Genomic DNA, 8,088 nt, shown 5'->3' with positions numbered 1-8,088 from the left:
TTTGGAGATGTCAGCGTCAATCAAGAATAGGGTGAAGTGAGATCACAGATAACTTGGATTGGTGTGAGGATGACATTGGTGTCGGCCATGGGAAGAAAAAAAAATGGTGCGAAAGTGTTTAGAGATCCCAATAATTAAGAAGTTCCGATCAGGATAGACATTCTTGTATGTCTCAATGATTACGTGTATCTTTACATGAGGATTACTATATACAACCATGCTACAAAGACAAGGTCAGTGATAGAGTTAAAATACAGGAGGACACGTGGCAGCATTTCATAAGATAATTAAAAAAACACTTATAAAGATGTTGCGTTGATACCACCTGTAAAAAGTCCTTGTCACTGGCCCTGCTTGGGAATATTGATTGCAATGAGATGTGAGGTTTGATTGGTACAACTAAGGCCATCTCCAACCCTGCACCAAATTTTGCACCATTTTGCACCAAATTTTACACTAAATCTTGTACCAAACCAAAATTCTTCTCCAACCATTACACCAAATGAACAGTAATTTATTATTTTATTCATTCTTTCGATTTTTGACAATATATTTATTTTAAAATATTATTTATTTATTTTATAACTATATATATATATATTACGAAATCATAACTTCATTAAATTAAAAAATATATTGATTACTATACTATCACATGTCATATATATTATGTTAAATTGATAAAAACAATTGATTATATTATTAATTTATGATAAACAATTACGTTAAATTTACAAAAATAATAAACTTTAATAATATAAACTTTACATTAAATTTAATTTTAAACGTAAACTTTACGAATTTAACTTTACGTTAAATTAACAATTACGTTAATTATTATTAATTATATTATTAAAAATAATAAACCTTAATAATATAATTAATAGTGTAATTAATTAAGTAATTATTATTATTATCATCATTATCATTATCATTATTATTATAGAATGAAAATGACACATATGCCCTTAACCATTATCTTTGAAAAAAGAAAAATAAGGGCAAAATGGACATTGCACCATTTGGTGCAAAATGGTGCAGTATTATTATAGAATGAAAATGACACAAATGCCCTTAACCATTATCTTTGAAAAAAGAAAAATAAGGGCAAAATGGACATTGCACATGAATAGCCAAAATGGTGCAACATGAATAGTGTTGCACCATATTTGGTGCAACACTATTCATTACACCATTTTTTGCACCAAAATTTGGTGCAATGGTTGGAGGAAGTTTGCACCAAAATTTGGTGCAATGGTTGGAGATGCTCTAAGGCCATCTCTGACGCTGTATTAGATTTTGCACCAAACTAAAATTTATCTCCAATTATTACACTAAAACTTACACCAAATGAACAGTGTTTAGCCATTTTTTCCCATTTTTTATTTTTTATATAATTTATTTATTTGAAATATTATTTATTTAATTATTTTACAAATACATAAATTACTAAATAAATAATTACCTTAAATTATGGAAAATATTAAATTCATTAATAAATATAAAAAATATAGTACAATTAATAAAAACACTACAAAAACGAAAATATTAAATGATGCGATCACAAAATAGTATAATGCATTTCGAATTTGGATATTACGATATTACAAAGTCACAAAATTTTTTGCAATTTAATTAAAATTAGATTATTGCATGTACGTCATTGTTTAATATATTTTGTGTTAACTTTAATAAATAATAACTTCTATTATATTTTAAATTTTTTTCTTCTTCTAATTAATTCATTAATTATTATTTCTTACATTTAAAATTTATTTTAAATGCAATTAATAATAATAATAATTTATTGTATTAAAAAATATATAGCACAAATTACACAAATACCTTTAACCAGTTTATTTGGAAAAGAATAAAAGAGGGCAAAAAAGACTTTATACACTTTGCATCAAAATGGTACAAAGTATAGTGTTGCATTGGAGCTCATTTGCACCAAAAAATGGTGCATTTTGATGTTTTGGTGCTCAGGAGATGGCCTAAGTGATTAGATCGGCACCAACTGACGGTAATGGAAATGAGAGAACTTTTACAAAAAAAGTTATATAGTGTCCGTGAAATTAGCTTGGGTTCATAGTTCTAAACATATATGATGGATCAAACATTTCTCTCAGATGTCACTTGATTTCTGTAAAAATTGAACTCCAGGTGAACCCTCAAAAGTGCAGCTTCTCAATGGTCTTCCTCATGCTGAAACAAGGCTAAAATTGTTCGAGGCCGATATATATGATCCTGATAAGTTCGCATTTGCAATTCAAGGCTGTCAAGTTGTTTTCCATTTGGCAACTCCGTTTCAACACAACACACACAACTCTCAGGTTTGAATCTTCCATTTAATCAAAGTCACAATCCACTGATCGAGCTACTTTTCTGATCTCTTTGGAGCTCAGTTCTTATTGAATTCTTCAAATCATTGCTTTTTATGCAGTACAAAAATATTTCTGAGGCCGCAGCAGCAGGGGTGAAGAGCATTGTGCAGTCCTGCATAAGATCAGAAACGGTGAAGAGACTCATCTACACTGGCTCTGTGGTAGCCGCGTCAACACTAAACAACGATGGCTCTGGCTTTAAGGATTCATTGGACGAAACTTGTTGGACTCCTCTTAATCTCTCATTCTCTTATAGCAATGAATTTCTCCGTGTATGTTTATAATCTCTTGGTTGTGGTCTATTTCTCTTGGATGTTATATAACTCATATCTTGTTTTTAACACACAGTAAAAAGCAACTTATTTCGCTGTCGCCCTTATCTCTATATTCCTCGTGAGGTGGCCTACGAGCTAACTTAATGAAATTTATCTTTTCACTTCAAAAAGAAAGAAAAGTCACCACTCACCAGTCTATCCGGACGTGATATATTCTTGTAAAAGTTCAATGAATTCGTCTCTGATATTTCAGGATTATGTATCTTCCAAGACATTGGCGGAAAAAGAAGTGTTGAGTTTCAATGGTAAGGGTATAGAGGTAGTAAGTCTTGTTTGTGGTCTTGTGGGAGGGGATACTGTTCAATCGTATATAGCTGAAAGCATGGGTGTCCTCATAGCACAACTCACAAATGACAGTACAAGGTATCGAATTCTGAGGTTTTTGGAGGAATTGCTGGGAAAATTACCAGTATTGCATATCCAAGATGCGGCTGAAGCCCATATCTTCTGCATGGAGAATCCACATATCAATGGAAGATTCCTATGCACCAGCGATTTCCTAAAAACTGCTGATATTGCGTCTCATGTCCAGAAATGTTACCCAGAAATCAGAATCTCTCAAGAGTAAGAATTTCAAATTTTTTCGTGGTATTTTCTTTTGTCAAGGCTTCAAATCTTTAGTTCTTTAACCCCAACTGAAGTTTGGCATAACTTTTGCCTGGAAATCTTGTCTCTACCAAATACTGTTGATGTTATCTCACATCGATTGTGGAAAGGGTTGGTGGACAATTTATAAGCGAGGGAAAGCCTCACCTCTTGAAAACTCCTAATACCATCCAACACTGGTATCAGATTTCAGGTTATTAACAAGTCTCTTCCCAATAGTCCATGGCAGATACGAGTTTGACCCACCCAGGACTCGATGTGTGAGGGGGATTGTTGAGTTGAGGTTATGCCATATCTATTGTGGAAGGTGCCGATGGACAGTTTACAAATGTGAGGGAAAGTCTCACTAAACTAACTTTTTGAATTAAGAAGGCTCGAGATCACCTGACAAATAGTACCTTTGTACATGGATATTAGGAGGCTAAGACAAGGCTTCACCAGACGTTGACGGCATTGAGCCACTACAAATTCCCAATTCTAATTGGTATAGAGATTGCATTGAGAATTACAAAAGTTTGATTTTTACATTTTATTTCAGGTTCATTGAAGATACAAAGAGAGATACTAGTTGGGGCTCAAAGAAGCTGGAAGAAATGGGATTCCAGTACAGATATGATCTTGAGAAAACAGTAGAGGGCAGTCTTCACTGTGCCAGGAGGGCGGGAATCATACCCCAGAAATTTATTTAAGATTAAACTTTGTTGCTCAAAATCTATTAAAAAGTTCAGTTGTCGAACATTTACTTGGGAAAAATAATGATTTCAGAACCAAAGCATGCAATGTTTTTGGTTTCGAAAAGCTTGTAAGTTGTTAAAATAAGCAAAAACAGAATGATTCCAGATTATCTATTTATGCAAGTAAAACTCACTTGGCTTACTGTTTGATAATTTTTTGCACGTTGAGTTAATTTTTATGTGTTTGTGATATTTTGAAATAAATATTGTTTTATTTTTGGATTAATTTGATCTTGCATTTGTTCATGGATTGATTTAATGCTATAAATCAAGTAATTTTTATTGTCCAAAGATGTACGCTTGACTGTGATGAGATTATCTCAATTTTATTAAAGTTCATTTTTTACTTAATTATAAAGATTGAGTGTACATCTTTGAATGTATTGGATTGAAACCTAATTCGGTTTCACATGACTGTTATATATAGCACCTTAATCCTGACTGGTTAATGGACTTGGATTACTAAATTGAAGTTCTTTGAGGTATCAATGAGTAAGATCAAATTATTGGTAAATGTCTTGGTGCCTTGTATATAACTTAGATAATTTCAATTGGAATGAGAGTGTAAACTCATTCTTTTAGTAGAATATTATAGAACTAGATTAATAAATTATGCCGATTAATCAAGAGTTGATCGGGTCAAGATTAATTTATTGGAGTTTGGTTTAACTAAATCGGATTAGGTTCCTTCGGTGGCTTCAAAATAAAAATTGAAACATTTACTATTGACCGTCATGAAATTTATTAATTAATTGGATGAAAAAGTGTCACATTTACCATATCCAAATTATGTCCATATTATAAATATGTATATATATCGAGGTTCGATTAAGATTTTTTATTATTGTGTCTAAACACATAAAATGAATTCTTGAAGATCATAGCAGACTAAAGGTTTGATGCGAGAATCAAGAAGATTAAAGCAAAAGGATTTTTTGTAAAGCATGCTATAAGGGTTATTCCTAAATCAAAACCATGTTTTTATTATTCTATTAAAAGCATCATATTCTTGTCAATACACACTAATTAAATCCTATTTTTCCAATACTTGCACCGTAGGAAACTCAAATTTCCCAAGCCGTTGTAATTATCTACCTACTTATATAAACATATTTCATCTAAGTGCAGGATGGGATCAACAGGTACAGAAGCAATTTATTGCAGCAAATATTTGACTCCTGGCCACCATTCATGCTCTTTGCTGAGTTAATGAACCTGTGATATGAAGTCAAAAGTACTCAAGGGCGAAACTAGAATCGAACTCCACTGGATCAGTTGTGAAATCCCAGTCTCTGAACAGGGAATTGGTGGCTGAAGTTGGAGTCAGAACGATATTAGTAAAATCTGATTCTGAGCTTTGCAAGTTGTAATCCACGCAGAAATCGTTCATCTGGCACAGTGATTCTGACAAATAGTTACAGTCAGATGTTGCCGGGGATATAAACGGATACCCATAACTTTCTGTGAAATTGCTTTCCTTGGCAGGCTCTAAAAGGAATTCAGTTTCCACATTGTCTGATATAATTGGGGTCGAAGGAAAGGAGAAGGAAGGAACTATTTCCTCCTTAGGAGTCGAATCTGGAGTTTCAACTTTAATCCCTGGTCTATGATTGCTGTCTTCTTCCTTTATATTATAATCTTCTTTGTTCTGTTTTAGCCTTTCTTGAATACAAGTGTGCCTTCCTCTATAGTTGACCTCAAATGTTGAGGGGTCTTCGTCTATTTTCTGGACTTGTTTCGTGGCCAAACATCCTTGTGTATGGCGATGAGTGCATCTGTAATATGCCCTGTAATAACATACCCCCGATTAGATTTGGACCGGATGACTCTGAATTTCCTTAATATGTATGAAATGGTAAGAGGCCTTTCACACCATACATATCGAACATAGTTTACAAGATATATGTTAATCTTCAAGAAACGAAAATTGACAACAAGGGTAACAACAGTTGATATGTTGGCTGTCTAGTTGTTTAATATATCGAGTGCGATATCGACATCTAATTTTTTTGTCCATTCTTTGTTCCCGAGGTATTTAACTCATATCTACCATAAGTCATGAGGAAAGTGACAATACTTCAACTTGGTAAGTTCAAGAACAGTGTATTTAAGAGTGAGTTAAAGGCAAAACAGGTGAGTGAATTACAAATTCATTGAGAAGTCAGAAGGCAGAAACATTCGAGTGACTTTTGTGGACAACAACTCAAGTCTCAACCTCAAAGTCAAATCCTCAGACCGTTAGACTATTCTTAAATCCCACCTTCCTCGAGTTTTTCCTCCCACTAGTTCAATGAACTCTTAAATTTTACATCATCATGTTATGATCATGAATTACCGAGTTATTAGACTCGGTACAGTAAGGGACAGATACTATTCAGGCATGTTTTGGTGCTGGACCAGATTACACTAGACAATGAACACAATTAAATTTTTTTTTTTTTTTTAGATATGAGCGAAAAAACACAAACAAGAGGCTACTTCTACACAAGATAAAAACATAAAATCCTCACCTTGGAAAACTAGCACCTAAAATATCTTTCTGCCCATATTTTCTCCAATTATATCCATCATCAGGAGGACCTTCCTGTCCAATCACAGAGCAAACACGAACTTCTTCACTCCATTTTGGCAATATCTTTCTGTAAATTCAAAAGAATAACCCAAATGAATTAAGATCAGTTTATCCAACTACAAGAACCCATGTTTGGCTAAGCTTAAAAGTTATCTGAAAAACAGAAAAAGTAACTTTTTAAAACAAACTTTTACTGGTTTTTAAATTTAACCGAACATCTCAAAATTGGTAATAAATGGTCTTAAAATATACCTTCTCTTGAATACCTCTCTTTGGTTTTGCTCCTTAGAGAAAGGGTTGGAGCCTTCACTGGTAGGTGTACCAACAAGGGAATTACGTGACTCCAAAATGGCAGCAGAAACTGGCGAAGTTTCTCCCAAAACAGCCATACAATTTAGCAATGAAAGAGCTTTTTCATAGGAAGAAAGTATTTTCTCCACTAAAGAACCGCAGGCCTCGCGCGAATTTGCCGGATAAATTTGGTTTTTAAGCTGGTTTGCCAGTTCCCTACCTTGAGTTAACTCACTGATAACAGTCTTGCGTTTCAAAGTACCAATTTTTTCCATTTCTTTAGGTGCAAAAAGGACTGCAAAGGTGGTGCTTGAATTGTGGAGAGCTAATTAAGGCAAAGAACATACAATTTGATAAAAGGGATATAAGTGATTTAAATCAAGATCATGCCCAGATGATAAAAATCAGAGGTTAAGATAAAATTAAGTTTCAGAATCAGAAAGCAACCAAAAATGAGCTCAAATGGCCAAAAGGGTATCTGAATCAGTAGCTTTAATGATAAAAAAATGGCTCAAAAGGGAAAATTCCAATTTAAAACCGATGCTAGAAACAGAGAAAATTTCCACATACCCAGAACAGAAAATTCTAATGAAAAAGGGGGCATCTGGTTTAGTTGTTTTAATGATAAAAAATGGCTTCAAAAAGCGGAGAATTCTAATCTGAAAAACCCCTATGCTAGAAACTCAAGCTTGGAGAGTGTGGCAGAGAAAAGTGAAGTTCTTTTTTTTCAGCAACTGATATATAAAGGTGTGTTTAGTGAAGCAGTGGCGAGGAAAGAGGGGGGAATAAAAAGAAGAAAAGTTGTGTGGAAAAGAGGAGATTTTTGACTGGGTAAAGGAGTCTTGGATTTCTCTCCAATGATCATAGGAAATTATCCGAGTTTTAGAACGGGAAGAGATTGTAATTCCCAGTTGCTGACCATTTCAAAGTGGCCTAATTTCAAACTTGTTTGGCAAAACCTATGTTTTTGTTTTTATTTTTATTTATTATAGAATTTTTTGATGAAATTATCTTAAATAGTGTTCAAAAAATAATTTTTAAAAAACCTCTCTTTCAAAAGAGCTTCTATAAAAAGTCACATTGATCCAATCTCCTCTAAAAGCTCTATAAAAATAGTTTATCTATCGCAGAAATATTTTTTGACTTTTCAATAACCTTATAAAACG

The 8,088-nt window shown here is 33.2% G+C and overlaps 2 protein-coding genes across 2 annotated transcripts; one reads left to right on the top strand and one right to left on the bottom strand.

The window, feature by feature from the left end:
• The first annotated feature begins 1,254 nt into the window (after positions 1-1,254).
• On the top strand, positions 1,255-4,212 carry LOC111381085 (dihydroflavonol 4-reductase-like). The gene is made up of 5 exons (XM_023004801.1): positions 1,255-1,289; positions 2,156-2,333; positions 2,444-2,656; positions 2,913-3,283; positions 3,864-4,212. Exons 1-5 carry the CDS (start codon positions 1,255-1,257, stop codon positions 4,012-4,014), a joined length of 948 nt encoding a protein of 315 aa, XP_022860569.1. The 3' UTR covers positions 4,015-4,212.
• Positions 4,213-5,015: 803 nt separating this feature from the next.
• LOC111381082 (probable WRKY transcription factor 53) lies at positions 5,016-7,802 on the bottom strand. Its single transcript, XM_023004800.1, has 3 exons — positions 6,884-7,802; positions 6,570-6,698; positions 5,016-5,846 (listed from the first exon to the last, which is right to left on the bottom strand). Exons 1-3 carry the CDS (start codon positions 7,195-7,197, stop codon positions 5,288-5,290), a joined length of 1,002 nt encoding a protein of 333 aa, XP_022860568.1. The 5' UTR covers positions 7,198-7,802; the 3' UTR covers positions 5,016-5,287.
• Between the last annotated feature and the right edge of the window lie 286 nt (positions 7,803-8,088).

The sequence above is a fragment of the Olea europaea genome, unplaced genomic scaffold, assembly GCF_002742605.1.
Source record: "Olea europaea var. sylvestris unplaced genomic scaffold, O_europaea_v1 scaffold2251, whole genome shotgun sequence".
Classification (NCBI taxonomy): Eukaryota; Viridiplantae; Streptophyta; class Magnoliopsida; order Lamiales; family Oleaceae; genus Olea; species Olea europaea.
Note: the sequence above shows the minus strand (reverse complement) of the source record. Positions and strands in the feature narration are given on the sequence as shown.

Excerpts from the sequence above, each read along its gene's own strand:
- LOC111381085 (XM_023004801.1), top strand. The coding sequence starts at position 1,255 with ATGGTTGGAGATGCTCTAAGGCCATCTCTGACGCT. Across the intron at positions 2,334-2,443 it reads ACAACACACACAACTCTCAG|TACAAAAATATTTCTGAGGC; the intron begins GTTTGAATCTTC and ends CTTTTTATGCAG. Across the intron at positions 2,657-2,912 it reads ATAGCAATGAATTTCTCCGT|GATTATGTATCTTCCAAGAC; the intron begins GTATGTTTATAA and ends CTGATATTTCAG.
- LOC111381082 (XM_023004800.1), bottom strand. The coding sequence starts at position 7,197 with ATGGAAAAAATTGGTACTTTGAAACGCAAGACTGTTATCAGTGAGTTA. Across the intron at positions 6,699-6,883 it reads AGAGAGGTATTCAAGAGAAG|AAAGATATTGCCAAAATGGA; the intron begins GTATATTTTAAG and ends TTGAATTTACAG. Across the intron at positions 5,847-6,569 it reads TTAGGTGCTAGTTTTCCAAG|GGCATATTACAGATGCACTC; the intron begins GTGAGGATTTTA and ends ATGTTATTACAG.